Source organism: Stenella coeruleoalba (genome assembly GCF_951394435.1).
Source record: "Stenella coeruleoalba genome assembly, chromosome: 3".
NCBI classification, from domain to species: Eukaryota; Metazoa; Chordata; class Mammalia; order Artiodactyla; family Delphinidae; genus Stenella; species Stenella coeruleoalba.
The window spans coordinates 172,092,178-172,110,946 of NC_137148.1; the positions used below are offsets into that span (position 1 = coordinate 172,092,178).

Below are 18,769 nucleotides of genomic sequence, written 5' to 3' on the forward strand. Positions count from 1 at the left end.
GTCGCCAGAGTGTCCCTGCAACTTTCCACAGGCTTCAAAATAAAACGTTAAAAAAAAAATAATATATATGGAGACAGGTAAACATCCGGAATAACGGTCATTACCTCCGTAGAAACGGAGGGTCAAGACAAATAAATGCTCACTTTCCACCGACTGCAGGTCTGGGCTGCTGCTTTTTTCCAGTAAGCATGTTATTATTTGTAGCTGAAGGCATGCCTTTTGCACGAAGACAGAGGCAGACAAGGGGAACCGAACAGAAAGCCCAGAAATAGACCAGCTACACGCAAGAATCTGGTCTGTAATCAAGGTGGCACCTGAAATCCGTGAGGAAAGCAGATTACCCAGGAAGCGGGGGTGGGCTGACCCTGAGCCACCTGGGAAGACTTGGCTCAATTAAACCCTTGTACATCTCATGCCAGGATAAATGCCAAATAAAGCAAGAATTTAAATGTAAAGAAAAAAATAAGTAAAATTATAGAAGTACTAGAAGAATTTAACTGTAACCTCGGAACAGAGGACACATTTCCATCATGACGCCAAACTGGGAAACCATAAAAAGAGACTGATAGGGACTTCCCTGGTGGTGCAGTGGTTAAGAATCCACCTGCTGGGCTTCCCTGGTGGCGCAGTGGTTGAGAGTCCGCCTGCTGATGCAGGGGACATGGGTTCGTGCCCTGGTCTGGGAAGATCCCACATGCCACGGAGCGGCTGGGCCCGTGAGCCATGGCCGCTGAGCCTGCGCGTCCGGAGCCTGTGCTCCGCATTGGGAGAGGCCACAACGGTGAGAGGCCCGCGTACCGCAAAAAAAAAAAAAAAAAGAATCCACCTGCCGAAGCAAGGGACCCAGGTTCGAGCCTTGGTCCAGGAAGATCCCACATGCCGCGGAGCAGCTAAGCCCGTGTGCCATAACTACTGAGCCTGTGCTCTAGAGCCCGAGAGCCACAACTACTGAGCCCACGCACCACAACTACTGAAGCCCACGTGCCTAGAGTGCGTGCTCTGCAACAAGAGATGCCACTATAATGAGAAGCCTGCACACCACAACGAAGAGTAGCCCCCGTTTGCTACAACTAGAGAAAGCCCACACATAGCAATGAAGACCCAACACAGCCAAAAATAAATAAATAAATAAATAAATAGAAGATACTATCTAAAAAAACAAAGAGAGAGAGGCTGATAAATGGGACCACATGAAAACAAAAACACCGGCCTGACATTGATAATCATCTTCAGAGAAGATGGGGAAAAGCCACTTAAACTTACTTGTATCATGGATTTAAAAAAAAAAATCTTCCATAATATATAAAGAGCTCCCACAGATCAATAAGAAAAAGACTGGTAAATAATTTGAAAATGGGAAAGATACAATCAGTATACAGTTCCCAGAAAATGAATAAGAGTCCTGAGATGTGTACGATTAAATGCAGGAGTGGGGTGAGTGGTGAAAAGGGGTCTGTGAGTGTGGAATCAAGACAAGACAGAGTGGAGACATGAATGCTTGTGGGGGCAAAGGCACCAAGGACTCCCTGGTGGCCGATGCTCCATTTTCCAGCTCTGACAAAGTGCAGGATGCTGTCAAGGTGAGGCAGTCCAGTGCCACTGGACTGCCGTGTGACCTGGGCGGGCAAGTCTCTGCTCCCTTTGCTGGGATACATTTTGAATAAAACAAAGATGAAACATTAAAAGGAAAAAATATGTGAAGACATTTCCTTCTGATTCACATTTCCCTCTGATTCACGTTTCCCTCTGATTCACGTTATGATAAATACCCAGACCTCCCTTTGTGCCATAAGTTTGGCAAAGATGGAAGAAATGGGCGAGGCACGGAGCTCTCACCCTTGCTGGAGGGAACTTGGAACGGTTCACCTTGGGTTCATCACGTGCATCTTATGATGCTCTGACATCTCGGGGACCTTGCAGACCTGGGGACTGTCCCTCCTGGAGTCAGCCAGCCCCTAGATCACAAACCATCTGCCTGTGAGCACATCTCTGCCGTGCCAACCAAGCCACTATGGGCCACACCCTCAGCACTCCTCATCCTGCTCACACGCAAGCCCAGGGGCACCGCCTCAACCGCCCCCAGCCAGAGCCCATGCCAGCCCACAGCCGCCGCCATCGAACGAGCCGATCCCAAGCTGGCTCAGGGTGCCAACGCTGCCCGTCCCTCCCATCCTGCAGAAACCCCAGTAAGGACCCGTGCTTTCTCCGCGTCCGAACTGGCTTGCAGAGACAGGGCCTCCATTTCCCACAAGCTGGGCCCCGTCCTGGACGGTTCACATGCGCTGGCTCATCTAATCCTCATGGGATCCCCGAGAGGAAGGCGTGCCTGGATGCTGCTTCACCAATGAGCTTCCCGTGGCTGCTGGGACCCTACATCCTGACTCTTCTCCACCTGCGCTCGGCCCCTCGGTCACCTCCCCTCGTCACACGCTGTAAAGGCCATGTCCTGCCAGGGGCTCTACGACGTGTCCCCCACGGACACATCAGCTGCCCGGTCATCGCTCTGCACGAGGAGGCCCTTTCCCTGCCTCGTCCCCACCTCCTCGCCCCATGGCCGTCTGCCCAAAAACCCCCTGGGCTCCAAACTTGGTCCTCTGCCCCCCACGTCTCCATGTCTCATATTCACACTGCGCCCGACCGTCCCCCATCTCAGCTGAGGCAGCTTGCCCTTCCAGGGGCTCAGACCCCAACCTGGGAGTCACCCTCTACTCCTCTCCCCTCCCCCGCCACACTCACCCCTTCAGTAAGTTCAGTCAACTCGGCTTCTAAAATCTGCTCTGCATCACTCCTTCCTCCTGCCTCCACCCAAGCCCAAGTCCCAGCATCACCACCTGGACCAGCAGAGTCCCCTCCACCGTGGTCCCGGGCTCCCACACTCCCTCCCCACAGTCTTTCCCCCACAGTGGCCAGAAGTAGCCCGTGAGCACCTAAGTCAGGCCCCGCCCCTAATCTGCCCACAGCCCTCCAGGGATCCCTCCTCCCTGGGGGTAAAAGCCCAAGTCCTCCCCGCGGCCCACAAGGTCCTGCCCAACCTGCCCCGTCCCCTCCCTGTCCTCCCCTCCTCCCTCTCTCCCCCTCACTCACTCTGCTCCATCCACATGGGCCTCCTTACTGTTCCTGCAACAACCCAGGCACAGTCCTGCCCCAGGGCCTTTGCACGGGCTGTGCCCTCTGCCTGGGAGCCTCTCCCCACACCCCCTCAGTGCACATCCCCTCCTTCCTGTATATCTCTGCTCAGATGTTGCCCGTCGCCCCTCCTGAGTACCTGGCCTCCATCACTCCCCCCACGCCCGTTTTTCTCTCCCCTTCTCCGCTCTGCTCTTCCCCACGGCACTCGCTTCCCCTGCCGTGTTACACCTCTCTCTCCTTGCATCACTTACTGTTTGCACACACCCCACCCGCACCCCCGGCACGCACACAAGGACCGTGCCCGTCTCATTCGGGCCTCCCCAGCACCCGGCCCAAGCAGTCTTCAGCAGCATCTGCTCACGAACACCTGACCTGCACCCCACAGCCCCAAACCTTCAACGGCAACCCCGTGCCCCCAGGATAACGGCCCATGTGTGTGCATGACACGTGCATGATCGAGAGAGAATAGCAACTGGGGCAGATGCTGGGGTCTCTTTCCTTGGTCAGAGCCAGAGGCCAGGTCTCCAAATGCCTTCCCACTGGCTCAGGCACTTGCGGTCCCTCAGGCTGGACCCCTAACCCCTCCATGGGGCCTGGTGGCACCTAGTACAGGGGCGCCAAGGCTAATCCCCAGGTCAGTAATCCCCCCACGTGCGCAGTCCCCGCTGTCCAGCTGGCAGCAGTCAGAAAATCCCCAGCGGGATCCCGACCTGCCCTGTCACACGTGGTGCCACGCAGCTCAGTGTGGGCAGCGGGAACAGGAGGGCCCGGGGCCTGGTCACCAAGCTGGTAAATGCCCGGGCCACACGGCTGTCACTTAACGAGCACCGCCGGGGGTGCGGGGCTCACCTCTCCATGCCCCGCCGAATCCCTGGGACCCCTGCCCTCATTCTGAGAGGTGGAGGCAGGCACACTGTCCTCAGCCCAGGCAGGGCTGAGCCCGGTCAAGCCCCAGGCCACGCTGCCCAGGATCCCGTGGGAATCCACCAGCCTTGGGGGCCCCGAGCAGCCCCCCAGACCTGCTCCTCACCCATCAGCACAAGCCTGCCAGGGCCTGGACCCCCAGACCTGCTCCTCCTTGGGCCCTCACCAACCGCCCTCCCCCCACCAACTCCAGGGTGCAGGCCTCCCTACCCACCCTCCCTGCCACAAGACCACCGTCCAGGCCCCCAGCCCCACTCACCTGGATGCCCACCCCCGCAGCCCCTCCCCACCAGGCAGGCAGAGGGCTCTCGCTCTGTAAAACATGACTCTCTGCCCTGCTTAAACCCACCAGCACCACCGACTGGACTCAGACCAGAACCCGAGCAGGGCCAGGCCCCCCACCCCTTCCCTTCTGAGGAACAAATCACGCTCATTCCTGCCTCAGGCTCTTTGCACTGCTGATCCCTCTGCCTGAATGCTCAACCGCAGCTGCTTGGGTCACCTGCTCCCCTGACCACCTGGTAGCAGCAGGCCCTGGTCACCCCCTGGGGCCACGGCGCCCATTTCACTGCTCTGGCAGCTCCCCATGGGCTGGCGTGGTCTGACTCAGGTCAACAAGCGTTCTCCGTAGAGGACCAGCCAGTGAGTGTCTCCAACTTTGCAGGCCACGGGTCTCTGTCTCAACTCTCAGCTCTGCCGCTGTAGCTAGACAGCCCCGTGGACCACAGGCGAATGACAGGGCATGGCGAAGCGTCAGGAAGACGTGACAGACAAAAACCGGTGGGCGGGATGGACCCGGGGCCCCAGTCTGCAACCGCGGGCCTCACCTGTTTACTAGCTCGCCATCGCATCCTAACCCCTACCAATCTGAAGGTGAGGGAGCCCAGGTGCCGGACCCCTGCCCCCCCAGCAGGTGCTCCATAATGTCCAACAGGCCCTGCCCAAGGGCAAAGCAAGAGGTGACCGCACGTCCCCGTGAGCCGAGTCAGACGGCGGCCCCGCCCACCCAGGCTCTGGGGGAAGCGGTCCCTCGAGCTGGCACCCACGTGGGGCCAGCCAGGGCAGCACCCTTCCAGGGCTCTACAAGCCAATCGACCTGATCCAGCTCCACGAGAAAGGCACAGTCATCACGCCCATTTCACAGATGGAGACACCGAGGCAGAGGACCCCCTGGCTGGCAAAGGCGGTCCGGCTCCTGAGGGCTCTCCACGGAGAGGACCAGGCTGCCGGGCCAAGCGCCGGACATGGCCTCACTAGAAAGTGGCCAGGGCGGGATTAGAACCGGGAGCCTTCTGCCTCCAAAGGCCATTGTTGACTACCAATGAGCAGAGGAGGGACGCTGCTGCCGGCGGTTACAATCCGCCCACAGCTACAGAGGAGGCCCCTGGTGATGAGGCCCCACCCCCAGCCATGCTGGCCGGACGCTGCTTTTCGAGCACATGAGGCCTTTCGCTTGGGCCCTGCTGGCTTCCTGCGCCTCCTTCAGGCCTCCCTCAAATGTCATGGGAAGTCTCGTTGAGAGGACACAGTAGAGCAAAAACTTGAAAGAACTAAGGAAGCAAATGACAGGGATATGGAGGATGAGCATGCCAGGCAGAGGGCACAGTGGGGCAGCACCAGGCCTGGCGAGCTGGAGGAACCGCGAGGAGGCCCGTGTGTCTGGAGCAGAGTGAGCGAGGGGTAGAGAGGGAGGAGGGGAGGGCAGGGAGGGGACGGGGCAGGTCGTGCAGGGCCTTGTGGGCCGCAGGGAGGACTTGGGCAGACCCCTTTTCACCACTCACCCCATTCCTGCATTTAATCCTACACATCTCAGGACTCTTATTCATTTTCTGGGAACTGTATACTGATTGTATCTTTCCCATTTTCAAATTATTTACCAGTCTTTTTCTTATTGATCTGTGGGAGCTCTTTATATATTACGGAAGATTTTTTTTTTAAATCCATGATACAAGTAAGTTTAAGTAGCTTTTCCCATCTTCTCTTAAGATGATTATCAATGCCAGGCAGGTGTTTTTGTTTTCATGTGGTCCCATTTATCAGCCTCTCTCTCTTGTTTTTTTTTAGATAGTATCTGCTATTTATTTATTTATTTCATTTATTTTTGGCTGTGTTGGGTCTTCGTTGCTATGTGCGGGCTTTCTCTAGTTGTAGCGAACGGGGGCTACTCTTCGTTGTGGTGCGCAGGTCCCAGGGAGGTGGGACCCTGGAGGGCTGTGGGCAGAGGAGGGGCGGGGCCTGAGTCAGCTTTTAGTGGGAGCCTTCTGGAGTGAGCGGGAGGGAGCACAGGAAGAGACAGGGGGCCAGGCCAGCCATGGATGATGGGGCTGAATTCACATGGATGAACCAGGTGGTGGCAGGGAGTGGGGGGCAAATGGGTGGATTTCCGGTCCACTTTGAAGACAAAGCCGACATAATTTGCCACCAGGTTAGACGTGGGAGGGGCCAGGGGTCAGAGGGGAACACAGCTGACTATTCTGAGACATCACGGAAGCAGGAAGGACAGGAGGGAAACTGCTCAGAAACACCAGGCCACAGCTCAGGCCAAAGCCCACAGGCAGCTCGTGGACACCCACAGGAGCCCCGTGAATGTGCCCAAGAGCCCAGCCTTCCTGAGATCCTCCACAGAACCAGGCACTCCACAGAGTCCCCAAAAGCCAGCAGAGAACACCATCGGGCCTTCCCTGGTCCGGGCCTCGGGAGCCCAGGAGTTTAAAGTAACCGGATTCTAAAACACCACCGATACATTTCACCTCCCATCAGATTGGCCAAAATGGCCGAGGCCGATAACATCCGGAGCTGGCAATGCTGCGAGGAGATAGTCTCTCTTGGCTCCTGCCGGACCTTTCCAGAAAGCCAGCGGGCATCAATCTGGTTGCGCCTGACCCAGCCGTTCCAAGGCGGGGACTCCAACCACTAGAACTGAAAGTACCACGGCTACAAGCCCACGTTCAAAGATGTTTACTGCAGCATCGCTTGTGACAGCAAAAGGCGGCTCCAGAAACCACTGGATCGTCCCTCAGCAGGAAGCTCATGCCTAAAGGGGGTGGGCTGTCACTAAAGTTCACCTAGCGCCCTCCACCTGCTGATGCACTAACTCAGGTAAAGTTGGCAGTGTGGCCCCATTTTACAGATGGGGACACTGAGGCTCAGAGAGATCAAGGCCCTGTGAGGTCACAGAGAAATTGAGTGGAACCCAGGCAGGATAAGGGGTTTCCACCTTCTCAATCACAGCACCATATTCTCTCTCTCTGAAGAAAAGAATTGATACCAACGTGGGGAAAAAATGCCGTATTATGGATAAAAAGCAAGCAAGTTACAGAATGATGGGTGAAGGTGAAGTACGGCAGCCCTCACCCCGGATGACTGTGTCTTCAGGGGACACTGGGCGATGTCCAGGGACACCTGTGGTTGTCAGGACTGGGGGGGCTCCTGGCATCAAGTGAGTGGGGGCAGGGATGCTGCTGGACCCCACAGTGCCCAGGACGGCACCCACAACAAAGAACTTTCCAGCCCCAAACTAGCGCAGAGGCATCGAGACTCTGGCATCGTACGAACCCCCTGGTGAGCAAACAGACCCATCTGTGTGTTTATGCATCTGTTCGAGCAGCAGGAAAGGCATGGACAGTTGTTCCCCAAACTTAAGAGAAACGGGTTCGGCGAAGGACAGACAGCTATTAACCCTAAAGTGAGTGAAGTAAGTGATCAGCTGTGGGAACCGGATTTCTGCGGGTTTGGGGACAGGAGTGGGGACGGCCCCTTATGGGCCAGGTCCCTGTGCTCAGACCCAACCACAGCCGGGGCCTGGGACTTTATCTGCCCCCATCAGATCACCTAGCCCCTGATAAGACAAATATATGCTGTGTGGCTTTCCTGTGGGCACTGCATCCTAGTCTATTGTGTCTCTGCCCAGCACAGGGCAGAGGGCTGCTGGCGGAGGTCAGGGGGCTGACAAAGGACTTCAGCCGGGTCCCTCTGCCATGTCTGGGGCTGGCCAGGCAGGGCATCGCCGCCAGCAAAGAACGGGAGCCAGAGGGCCGGATTGTTGGAGCTGAACCAGGGTAACCCACCAAGCAGCTCCAGATGGCAGCAGGAAAGGAAGCGGTGGGAGTCCTCTGGAGCCCGGGGGAGCTCGCTCGCTCTGGCTCTTTCTCCAGACATTTCTCCCAACTCCCAGGCAGCACAGCATCTCCCTGCCTGCCAAGGAAGCTTCGGGAGGCCCGGGGGAGAAGGAGGATGGATGCCCCTGTGGGTGTCTACAGGGGACTCGCCAGAGAGGGCTGCCTGGAACAGAGAACTCTGCGGATCCAGAAACTTCCTATTTGGGAGCCTGCAACCTTGACCAAGAAGGAACCAGGCAGTGGCTGGGCTCTGCACACCGCCCCAGGGAAAGGCAGACCGCGGGCCCACAGGGCAGGGCGAGGCTGCCTCCTTCCCCAAACCTGCTCTGCTAGAGGGCCAGGGAGGCATGCCAAGGAGAGGGGCTCAAGAAAGCACTGCCCCTACAGAGCTACGGCAGCCCCCCAACATCCAGGGAAAAGGCTGCAGGGGGCCTTCTCCTCCCCCACCTGCTGGCAAGCCCTGGCACTGAAGGTGCCTGGAGATGTCATCCCCCTACCTACCTCCGGTTATAGGAGGTAAACTGAGACCCAGAAAGGGAAGGAATGGCCAGTGGACTAGAAACCAGGTCTGGTGAATTCCACAAAAATGAGGTAGTCAGGAGGCTGACCCATCTGGCCTCCGAGACCCCCCACTTCCGCCACAGCAGCCCCTGCCCTTAACGACCAGTAAGATGTGCCCACAGGGTGACGACTTGCAGGGAAACGGGTGAGGCCCGGAAGCTGATACCAGCAAAGTGGGCGGCCCCGAGTAGTGGGTCCAGACGGTCGGGGCGGGGGGAAACATGTGGGACAGCGTCACCCCTTGGAGGCAAGGTCCCCCATCGGAACGGGGGTACTCCACTATCCCACACGCAGAGCAGCCCCCTGACAACACTGGGTGGGACGTCGTTCCCAAGCGCCCTCAGCAGGAGGCAGTGCACCCACCCACCACGCGTCCTAAATAGAGGTCGCACCCCTCCCAGAGGTGAGGACCCATCTTCCCCGCATGTCTCCAACGGGGTCTGCTCCACCCACAGCCTCCCAGAATGGGGCCCTGCGCCAACCCCCGCTCCCAGACAGCCGGCTCCCCCAAGAACCCCGGGAATGGGCGGCGCCACCCCGACCCCCAGGGCGGGGCGTCTCGGGCCCCGCGGCGCGTCCCCCAGCCCCGGAGTGGGGCGTTCCGTCCCCCCCGCGAGCGCCCCCGAGTGGAACGTCCCGGCCTCCCCGCTGCGGGTCCCGACGCCCCTCCGGCGCTCGGACGGGTCCACTGGGCCCCGGCAGGGGGGGCAGGGCGGGTCCATTCGGGGAGCGGGGAGAGAAGGAGGAAGGTCCGGAACCGTTACCTGCTGCCGCACTGCTCTCTGCCGCCCAGGCCGCCTCTGAGGTCACGGCCCCCGCCTCGGCGCTCTCCGCCTCGTCCGGCACCTCCAGCTCCATGGCCGCGCGCGGACCTGCCGGCAGGCGGGCGGCCGGCCGGCCGGAGGCTGCGACCCGAGATGCGGCCGCAGCCGCCGCTCAACAACAACCGCCACCGGCTGGAGAGCTGAGGGAAGGGGCCGGGCTCAGGGAGTGAGGGGCGGGCCAGGGGCGGGGCCAGGCGCTGCGCCATCGCGCACCGCGCGCACCGCCAATCGGGGCTCGGAGGCGGGGCCTGCGTGCGTCCCGGGCCCCAGGAGCGGCGCGAGCGCCCTCACGTGCCCAGGGGTGGAAGGGCAGCGCCATTCCTGTCAATATTACTGTAGTACGTAAGAGCGTTATTATACATAACGAGCATAAATAATAATTACAGTTAAAAATTATCACCATATTAAAAATAAAATTTATATTACATGTGCTTATGTTTGATATAAGTAATAGTTACGTAATAATAAGAAACAAATTTTTATCATTATGCACAATATACAAATTGTATGTCATATTGTCATGATACATTAACGTGACTATTAAACAGTAATATGGTATTATAATAAGTAATGTTAATATGTAACGTAAAAATATTATTTATGATATATAACGTAGTAAAATTTAGTTATATGTAACAATAACATCCTTAAATGCCAAGCTTAGTGCTAAAGCCTTTATATGCAATATCTCCATAAGTTAGGGACCTGCTTTTTGTTTCCTTTTTTTTTAACTACTACCATATTCCCAATACCTAACACAGAACATTACACCTAGAAGACAATTTGATCAACCAGATGAGAACTATTATCATCCCCATTTTACACATGACAAAACAGGAGCCCAGAGAGCTGAAGCCACATATTTGGAATCACACAAAGAACCGTGTTGTGAAGCATCCCCTTTACTTATTGTATTAAGAATAATAATATTATTTAAGTCTAATGGTGAACTCACCAACGACATGGTTAGGCAGTCATTCATTCTGAGGTCATGGTTTGGGGAGTAATAAATGTTGCTATTAGTAGTTTTATTCATTATTAATGATTTCTGCTGGGAGGCAGGTGGGGGAGTCCAGACACTCTGCTGGTGTGGGTGAAGCTGGGCTGTTTTCACCCAGGCCTGTCCGACTCCAGACACGTGATCCCTCTTCATTGTCAGGGTGCTGGTGAGGTCAGCGGGAGGCCGACAAGGTTGGGCTTAGGGGTGCTGGGTGATGGGATAAGGGGGAATCAGCAAGAGGGAGCAGGCCTCGGTCCGACCCAGGGCTTAGAAAGACGGTCCTGAAATGTTCTCCATCAAAACAAGGAGACAAATCAAGAAAAAGGAAGACACAGAGAACAGGACCCAGGATGAGGTGGAGGGATCCTCTAGGTTAGCTGTGTCCTGTTAGAATTGAGCCTACCCAGAGAGGAGGAGTCAAACAGCTCCAGGGAATCAACAGATGATGGATAAACACAATGTGGTCCATTCATACAATGGGATATGATCCCGCCTTAAAAAGAAGGGAATTCTGACACACGCTGCAACGTACGTGAACCTGGAGGACGTGATGCTCAGTGAGAGAATCCAGACACAGAAGGACAAGTACTGTCTGATCCCACTCACATGAGGTCCCTAGAGGACTCAAATCCATAGAGACAGGAAGTAGATGGTGGGGACCACGGGGTGGGGGAGGGGCTGGAGAGTCAGTGTTTCCTGGGGACGGAGCTTCAGTTTGGGAAGATGAGAATGTTCTGGAGATGGGTGGAGAGGATAGATGCACGACAATGAGAATGTGCTTAATGCCACTGAGCTGTGCACTTAAATACGGTTAAGACGGTAAATTTTATGTTATGTGTATTTTGCCACCATTTTTTAAAAAGGCTCCAGAAGTTCTCTGGACACGCGCCATGGATAGAACTCCTGATTCATTTTGAATCTGTCTCCAGAGAAGATCTACATCAGTGATCCTCAAAGCGAGGTGCCTGGACTTGCCCCCATCAGCATCAACCAGGAGCTTGTTAGAAATGTAGGTTCTCGGGCCCCAGCCCAGCCCTCCTGCATCAGAAACTCTGGGGGCGGGGACCCACAGTCTGTCTTTCAATGAGCAAAGTCTGTCTTTCAAAGGCAATTCGGATGCCTGATAGAGTTTGAGAACCACTGGCTCAGACAACTGGGAATGGAGAGGAGGGGCCGGGATCCCGTGGGGCAGCGGCTTTTGCGCCTCTTGCTTCATCCCCCCAAGTGCCTGCTCAATATTCCCATTTTGCAGGATGGAAAACTGAGGCTGCCCAGCTGGGGCTGGTTGTCTGGTTTCGGGCGCCCCCTCGTGGCTATTGCTGTCAGCACTGGGTCCTGCAGGTAAGAGGGACTTTATGAGTCTTCCACCCCCTCCCCATATTCCATTAATTCATTCCACAAATATTTATTGGGCACCTACTGTATACCAGACACTGTTCTAGGCCAGGAGGATACACGAATAAACAGGACCAAATCCCCGACCTCAGTGAAGAGACATCTAGGGAATTCCCTGGTGATCCCGTGGTTAGGACTCCACGTTCTCACTGCCGAGGGCCCGACCCCTGGTTGGGAACTAAAATCCCACAAGCTGGGCTTCCCTGGTGGCGCAGTGGTTGAGAGTCCGGCTGCCGATGCAGGGGACGCGGGTTCGTGCCCCAGTCTGGGAAGATCCTATATGCCGCAGAGCGGCTGGGCCCGTGAGCCATGGCCGCTGAGCCTGCGCGTCTGGAGCCTGCGCGTCTGGAGCCTGCGCTCCGCAACGGGAGAGGCCACAACAGTGAAAGGCCCACATACCGCAAAATAAATAAATAAATAAAATAAAATAAAATCCCACAAGCTGCATGGCGTGGCCAAAAAAAAAGAGAGAGAGAGAGACATCTAGAAGACAAATAAACAAGCAAACAAGACACAAGGCGTTTCAGCTGCTAACAAATACTTTGAAACTAATACAGATGTGATACAATGGCAACAGAATGTGACTGCAAAAGGCTCCACAGCTAATACGTATTAAGCTCCTATTCCAGTGTTTTCTGCTAGAACTACAAGGCAAGCCCATTTCAGTTTAACTTTTTAAATGTCATTTAAAATTTTCTAGCAACCACATTTGAAAAAATTAAAAAACCAAAAGCAGGCGAGATAACTTGTAACACTATATTTCATTGAACGCAATACATTCAAAACTATTATCATTTCTACAGGGAATCGATAGGTAAAACCAATGAGCTATTTTACATGCTTTTCTGCACAGCTGCTCTTCCAAATCCGATGTGTATTTTACCTGCATGTCATTCATTCAGACCAGCCACCTGTGGGTCGCAGCTGGAAGGTGCAACTCTACTGTGTGCCCAGCAGAGTTCTCAGCACTTTCTGGACAGACATTCATTCACTTTACTGTAGGAAACAACCCTAGGAGCAGACGCCAGTGTTGTTCCCGTTTTTAAATTTTATTTTAGTTTTCATTTTATTATTATTATTATTTTCATATATTTTTTGGGCCACGCCGCACAGCATGTGGAATCTTAGTTCCCCAACCAGGGATCGAACCTGTGACCCCAATACTGGAAGCGAGGAGTCTTAACCACCGGACCGCCAGGGACGTCCCCGTTGTTCCCATTTTTTTAGGTAAGGAAACTGGGGGGCTGGTGACTTGCCCAAAGCTGCCCAGCTGGGAAGTGATAGAAAATTCTCAGTGTAGGAATCCGGCCGGTCACTTGGTGGCACAGAAGCAGAATTTGAGCTCAGATCTGTGGGGATGGAAGGAGCAGCCCTGCCACAAGCGGTGGGATGCTGTGCCAGCTGGAAGGCAAGGGGAGCAGTGAGGGGATGGGGGGGCAGGAATGCGCCATTCATTCATTCATCCTTGAATTTTTCCACAAATGTCTCCCAAGGACCTGCCACATGAGCCAGTCCCTTGCTGATGCCAAGGGCTCAGCGGTGGCCAGTGCAAGCAGGGCGGGACTGGGCGTCCCTGGCCTCTGGGCCGGCAGGGGTTAAGGTCAGCTGCTCCCACGTGAGAGCACCTTGCAACAGAGCCACACACCCAACCAGGTCTCTCTCACTCTCGCTGGTTTGCCTGCGCCTGTCGCCCTGCTGGTTCCACCTGGCACGGGACCGGCTAGCCTGTGGCCACCACAGGGAGGCAAAGTTGGGCAAACAGGTGGGAAGACCAGAGCTCAAGCCTCGGGTCCCCTCCCCGCCCCTGATGCCAGGCGGAAGCCCAGGCCCTAGCTCCTGTCGCCTGCCCAGAGGCCACCCAGCCTCCTAGACAGGTAAGTCCCCCACCCCGATCTGCCCACCATCCCGAAGCAACTGTCCAGACTGGGTTCCCCACTGTGGGGTCCTGGGCCCCCTGTCACCTCCCCCCCACCACCACCAGGCTCCCCGGAAAGCAGGAAACTGACACTGCTGTGTGGGCATTTGACATAGTTTCTAAGGGATTATCTGGCCGGCAGTTACTGCCCCTGGCAGCCTGCCCAGGATGCCATAGCCACAGACTTCAGAGGGTCATTGTTGGCCCCGGCTGTTGCAGGGGGGCTGAGGGGGCGCAGACTGGCCTCTGATCCCCCAAACTGAGGAGGGGAGGCTGGCGGGGAGATGGCAGGTGAGGCAGCCTGGCACCTGCTTGGTATCTGGGCCTCCTGGTACTTCTTAAGAGGCCCCCAAGTTTTCAGACAATTGCATCTCATCTCCGTCCCCTCTCCAGGTGCTGGAGCGGGAGGAACGGGGGGTTCTGGGGAGGTTTATCTTGCTTATCTTGATTTCTTCTCTGGGTGAAGTCTCCCAGCGGAGAAGCGCAGGAAGGGGCAGACGGATGGTTGTCACAACAGTCTGCAGAGCTGACTGCGGGCAAGGAGCCAGGATGGTCTCCGGGCAAAGGAAGCTTAGACCCAGGAGAAGACACGGATCCAGTGGCAAGAGCTTTTTCTGGGTCATTTGCTCCCAAAAAGTGCAGGACAAAGAGAACTTCCCAGCCAGCCAAGTGTCTGATTGCACCTCAAGGCCTCAAGGCTCTTTGTCTGAGCCCAAGAGGGCCCTCTGGGGCTCCGGAGGCATGAGCGTCCCAGTTGCAGGGTATAGAGCCGGCCTGGCATTTGGGGTCACTCCGGGGAAGCAGAGCTGCTTAAGATCTGGGTTCTGTGGGGTTGGGAGGGGGGACATCTCGACTGTCAGATCCCACCCTGCCTGGGTTTGGAGAGAAAGACCCATGGAGTCAAATAGAGCTGGCTTCAGTTTTCCACTCTGTAAACTGGGTATAATGAGTCACCACGTTGCAGGGCTGCTGAGAACAGCATATGATAGAGCAAGTAATAGATTCCCAGTCATGCAGGGGTCAAGGTAAACTGTCCCACCCCAAATCAGAACTCAGAATGCCAAGCCAGTGGCAATGTCCCATCGCCTTCCTGTTTTGCGGAGGTTGAACCCGGGCTCAGAGAGGGGTAGCCACTTGCCCTGGGCTGCAGAGTAAAGTAGGGCTGTCAGCCTGATAGGAGTCAAATTGCAGAGAGTGGGGAGGTCTGGGGGCTGCGTATGCCCCCAGCCAATACCCCAGTTTCAGCACCTGTAAGAGTCCTGCCTCCCCGGCTCAGGGCTTCTGTGTGGCCCCAGTTCTGGGGAAAGTCCACCTCGGGAGTCTGGGTTCCTGTTCTTCCACCTCAGGTCTGGCCTGGCGCCAGGGGAGCTGTGTTTGCTCAGGGTGGAGCCTGACACCCTTTGGAATGGGCTGAGGTTAGTGGGCAACATGACTGGGGGGGCGGGGGTGCCCAGGGAATGAACCTGCATTTATGAAGCACCTACTGTGTGCCGAGTGCTGTTCTGGGGCTTGAGGACTCAGGGGTGATCAAGAGAAACAAAGATCCCTGCTCTTGTGGGGCTTGTGGTTTGGTGGAGGAAGGCAGGCAAGAAACAAGAGACACAATAAGGAAGTAAATTGTATCCTAAATTGTATCCTGGGTTAGAGGATGGTCAGCCTTACAGGAAAAAAAAAAGTGAAAGACGTACAGGGATAGGAGTAAAACAGGCAGGGGGGTGTTTTACAGTCTTAAGTAGAAAGATTAGGGGAGAATTCATTGAGAAGGCGACATCTGAACAAAGACTTGAAAGAAGTGAGTAGTTGGGGCAGGGGCATTGCAGGCAGAGCACACAGCCCGTGCAAAGGCCCTGGGGCAGTACCATGCCTGGCGAGCTGGAGGAACCGCTAAGAGGCCTGTGTGTCTGGAGCAGAGTGAGTGCGGGGGAGAGAGGGAGGAGGCGAGGGCAGGGAGGGGACGGGGCAGGTCGTGCAGTCTGGAGGGCTGTGGGCAGAGGGGCCTGACTCAGGTGCTCACAGGCGCCCTCTGGTGGCTGCTTCGGGGAGGACAGACTGTGGGCGATGAGGGCGTAACCAGGGACCTGGATGGAGGGGACTGAGCTGGTCCAGGTGGGAGAGGATGCGGTGGACCAGGTGGGGGCTCAGAAGTGAGGAGAAGTGGGCGGATTCTGGACAGATTTGGGGAGAACCAACAGCTTTTGCTGACTACGAAAGACAGAGTTCAGGTTGATTAGGAAGAAAAGTGGAAAGAATGCTCTGGGACTTGAAGATGGTAACAGGTAAGATGGAGTAGTTGGGAATCTCCTCAGGGGGGAGCCTTGGATGCTAGAGTGAAGGCTTTAGGTGTAATGGAGTTAAGGGATCTTTTTTTTTTTCCAAAAATGTAAAGCATGACTCTATACCAATATAAAACAAACAGGTGCTTTATGAGTTTACTTAACTCATTAATTAATATGAGAACCAGCAAGATTTTACAGATTGTTTAAAGGAGAGAATATTGGGACTTCCCTGGTGGCGCAGCAGTTAAGAATCCGCTTGCCAATGCAGGGGACACAGGTTCGAGCTCTGGTCCCTGGCCCGAGAAGATCCCAAATGCCGCGGAGCAACTAAGCCTGTGCGCCACAACTACTGAGCCCAAGTGCCACAACTACTGAAGCACGCGCGCCTAGAGCCCGTGCTCCGCAGCAAGAGAAGCCACCGCAATGAGAAGCCCTCACACCGCAACAAAGAGTAACCCCCACTCGCCGCAACTAGAGAAAGCCCACGCTCAGCAACGAGGACCCAACGCAGCAAAAAATAAATAAATAAATTTTTTTAAAAAGGAGAGAATATTAAGAAAGAACACACACACAGGCAATCAATGCTGAAATGAATTTACAAATAGTTGTAAAGGTGGTCAATAGCCACAGGGAAATAATCAGTGGTCTCCACGGGACAAAATTCATTTGTATTTCTATGGACAAGAATCCTTTGAGATACCACCAGTTTCTTATCATTTACAGAGTTGTAAAATAGTTCGAAGACCATAAGAAGCACGGATAACTAAAGAGGATACCCAGAGCCTGGCATTGATCAGATGCTCAATAAATATCCTTGACCGAATGCTAGGGAGCTATGGAGTGTTCTTGAGCTAAGACCACAGCTTGTTAACTACGCGCCCATTGCTCAGACTGTTTACTTTTTGGTTTTGGGATCTTATTCCCTGACCAGGAATGGAACCCACGCCCCCTGCCGTGGAAGCGCGGAGTCTTAACCACTGGACCGCCAGGAAAGTCCCGACTTATTTGTTGAATGTCTGCTCTCCATGCTGGTCTGTGAGCTCTACCTCTCCAGTGACCTAGGCTCCCAGAACAGTGCCTGGTATGCAGTAGGCACTCCACAAATGAATTAATAGCTCACGGGGAACCACCTAAGATTCTGGACAGAATAGAAAGGCCAGTGCTGTGTGCTTTAGCAGGACAGATTCCCGCTGTGGCAGGCCCAGCCTCAAGGCAGGTAAGGGTGGGGTCTCAGGGGACCTTTCATGGGGTGTGGTGGGGGGAGCTGGTGTGGGTACAAGTGCAGAGGCCAGACTGAAACCAGGGATGGTGAGGAAGGTGTCAGGGGCCTGGGTTCTTCCCCCAGCCATTGCACACAACGATGGAAGCTCGAAATAGACAATTTTGCAGGCGGTCCCCATCCAGCTCTGAAGAACACCATAACTCCCTTTCATTTTTTCCCAGTGGGGGCTTGTCTCCCTCCTTCTGGACTGAGTGGAGGAACTTCAAGGCATCCAGGCAAACCTTTCTGTGCACCTGCTACGTGCCAGCTGCTTTAATTTGTGAACCTTCGCGATCGTAGTGCTCAGAGTCGGAACTAGGTCCCGTTATACAGATGAGGAAACTGAGGCAGGAAGCAGAGGGGCTGGGATTCTCACCAGGCACTGCTCTGCCCCCTGCCGTGGAGCTTCCTTCTAGGGCTTCCTCCCACCTGGGGGGGGGGAGGGGGAACACCCTCTGTGAGCCCTCTCCAGCCGCCCCCAGAAGGGTCTTCACCCCTCCTCGCTTTCCCCTCCCTCCAACATCAAAGTACTCGCCCTAAGGTGCCCCGGGACACGCATGGTGCCTACCGCTGGGCCATTCCTCAGTGCTGTGCTCATCAGCAAGCCCACCCCACCCAGAAACTGCCCTTCCTCCTGCGCCCTCTGGCTGAACCCATAACTCCAGTCCAGGCATGAGGAAAGCATCAGACAAACCCCAAACGAGGGGCATCGTAGAAAATCCCTGACCCGTCTCCTCCAGACGGAAAAGGTCAGGGAACGGGGGGGGGGGGGGGGGGGGGGGGGTGTGTGGAGCGGAGCCCGAGAAGACGTGATCACACAGACGTGAACACACTGTGGGATACTGGATGGGCTCCTGGTGCCGATTTCACACTCGTAAAACCTGGATACAGCGTGGAGTTTAGTTAATAGTGAGGATGTTTAGTTAATAGTGAGGGTGTGGCTTCTTAGTTTTGGCAAATATACCGTGGTGGTCACGTAAGACGTTAATGTTGAGAGAAACTGTGTGAGAAACATAGGCGGACTCTCTGAATTCTATCTACCACTTTTCTGTCAATTTAAAACTAGTCCAAAATAAAATGTTTCTTTTGTTTTTTGGCCACGCTGTGTGGCTTGTGGGATCTAAGTTCCCCGACCACGAAGTGAACCTGGGCCCCCTGCAGTGGAAGCTCAGAGTCCTAACCACTGGACCGCCAGGGAAGTCCTCAAAATAAAATGTTTATTTAAAACATTTTTTTTTTTTCAGGGCCTCTGGGTTTGGAGTCACTGCTCCCCCAGCTTCCGCCTACAGCCCCCAGTCTGTCCTCTCGACAGTGGCCACCAGAGTGCGCCTGTGAGCACCGAGTCAGGCCCCGCCCCTCCTCTGCC

The 18,769-nt window shown here is 55.2% G+C and overlaps 1 protein-coding gene across 3 annotated transcripts in view; it reads right to left on the reverse strand.

Annotated features, from left to right (window-relative positions):
• PIP5K1C (phosphatidylinositol-4-phosphate 5-kinase type 1 gamma) overlaps positions 1-9,695 on the reverse strand; it is a 60,111-nt gene extending 50,416 nt beyond the window's left edge. For all 3 annotated transcript variants that reach the window (XM_079915887.1, XM_079915886.1, XM_079915888.1), the window contains exon 1: positions 9,497-9,695. In XM_079915887.1, coding sequence (XP_079772013.1) covers positions 9,497-9,590 — 94 coding nt within the window. In that variant the 5' untranslated portion in view covers positions 9,591-9,695. The remainder of the gene's footprint in view (positions 1-9,496) is intronic.
• Positions 9,696-18,769: the final 9,074 nt, after the last annotated feature.